At 37.8% G+C, this 1,866-nt stretch overlaps 1 protein-coding gene across 1 annotated transcript in view; it reads right to left on the bottom strand.

Moving 5' to 3' along the window:
• Positions 1–208: 208 nt before the first annotated feature.
• Positions 209–1,866, bottom strand: part of ZYG11B (zyg-11 family member B, cell cycle regulator) — a 91,661-nt gene continuing 90,003 nt past the window's right edge. Inside the window, exon 14 of the mRNA XM_017548811.2 lies at positions 209–1,496. Coding sequence (XP_017404300.1) covers positions 1,306–1,496 — 191 coding nt within the window. The 3' untranslated portion in view covers positions 209–1,305. The remainder of the gene's footprint in view (positions 1,497–1,866) is intronic.

Here is a 1,866-nt window from a genome sequence, read left to right as displayed (position 1 = left end):
TTATCTGGAATTGTAGAGTAACCTTATTCACAAAATAAAAATTTAAGTGAAAATTAAGTTTCTTGGTGACTTGCTATCTCCCAAGTGCTATTGCTGATCTAAGTGATTCTTTACTGTATCAGGTATCTTAAGGAAAGGTAATTGTCTAAAAAATAATCCATCAAAAATATGTGCTGTTATGTACTGTGAGTAGAATCATTACATTTACCATTTAAATAGTTTAATTCTTCTCTTTCAGTTTTGGCAGTGAGATGTAGACATCTTTCTCCAACATGAACACATTAAGAAGATACACATATTTTGAAGAAGAGATTTTAACTTTTCATGGCAAAATTTACTGGTGTCAATTGTATTTTAACTGAGAGGTTAACACCATGTTGTTGTCTCTATTCCACTGAACAAAAATGACTTTGAAAGAGAGGAAAAGAATAGCCAGTTATAACCGGCAATAATTTTTTTAAATCACATTTTCACAACAATACGACATACGGAGATTTAGACAGTTAGTTTTTAACACAGAATGCTGTAATATTTTATACTGTGGTGCTTGGGGAAATATTCCCAGGGAATAACCAGCAGTCTGTGCAGGAAGTAGTAGTCCACGCTTCTAGGTATAACTATGGAGAACAAGCTTCTGCTCACTGCCTCAAGAGAGATGGGCTCCCGCAGGATAGCCTGTCTCATTTTAAAACCTATACCATAAAAGCAATTCCCAGTTCCTACACTCTGTTCTCCCTTCATAGTTTTTCTTTCTCATACATCTTTCTGCCAGCCATCTAGGCTCCTGCCAGTGATTAGCTTCCACAAGATGATCCATATTCCCCTTCTTCCACACTAAGAAGGACATCTTATAAAAGATACACAGAGAGAGAATAAAGGCATTTTATACAGAAGCAGTATAAAATTTATAATTGAAGCAGTGCCAGAAATCAGGTAAACAGCTTATGTGAAGCTGAAAATTGACTGCAAGGGACTCTGAGATCAGAAAAGTCTGGCCTAAGGGTTCGTGCAAACGTTACCATAAAACTGTAGAATCTCAAGCACAAGGAAGTTCAAACACTGAAAGATGTGGAAAATTTCCTAAAAGGCAATGATAAAGGAAGAGACCCTTCTTGTCTCATAAGTTAAAAACCACAAGATAAATTAGAGACTGTTCACATGGGCAGTACTATACATTATCAATCCCAAACTGATCTTATGACTCTTGTCATAGAAACCCCCAAAACATCACAGAGGGTAAGATATTTCAAATGGACCAATCACAAAAAGGATTTTTGTGATTCAATTATCCAATACTTATGGCTATCAATTTAGTCTGGCTTGGGGCTGTTTATTACAGGGAGGTGGCCTCCCGTGGCGCACAATGTGTTTTTCTAAGCTGTCCAGAATGGCCACAGCAATCTGTTGGACATGGGGATCAGTATGTTCATGATCTTTGATGTTGTATAAATGCTGCAATCCTCCTTCTTCAATCAGCATGCTGCAATACCTTGAAGCTGGAAAAAAACACAAACACAAAACAGGAGAAAATAGCTTTTCTTAAAACACTTAAAAATTATTCCACACATCCAGTTGCTTAACCATTTAAAAAAACAAAAATAAAACCAAATTATTCCACACAAAAAAATGACTTTTAGGAGCCATTTTTTCTTTTTTTTTTGAGACAGAGTTTCGCTCTTGTTACCCAGGCTGGAGTGCAATGGGCGGTCTCGGCTCACGGCAACCTCCGCCTCCTGGGTTCAGGCAATTCTGCCTGAGCCTCCTGAGTAGCTGGGATTACAGGCATGCGCCACCATGCCCAGCTAATTTTTTTGTATTTTTAGTAGAGACGGGGTTTCACCATGTTGACCAGGATGGTCTCGATCT

Source organism: Cebus imitator, unplaced genomic scaffold, assembly GCF_001604975.1.
Source record: "Cebus imitator isolate Cc_AM_T3 unplaced genomic scaffold, Cebus_imitator-1.0 Scaffold214, whole genome shotgun sequence".
In the NCBI taxonomy this organism is placed as follows: domain Eukaryota; kingdom Metazoa; phylum Chordata; class Mammalia; order Primates; family Cebidae; genus Cebus; species Cebus imitator.
Note: the sequence above shows the minus strand (reverse complement) of the source record. Positions and strands in the feature narration are given on the sequence as shown.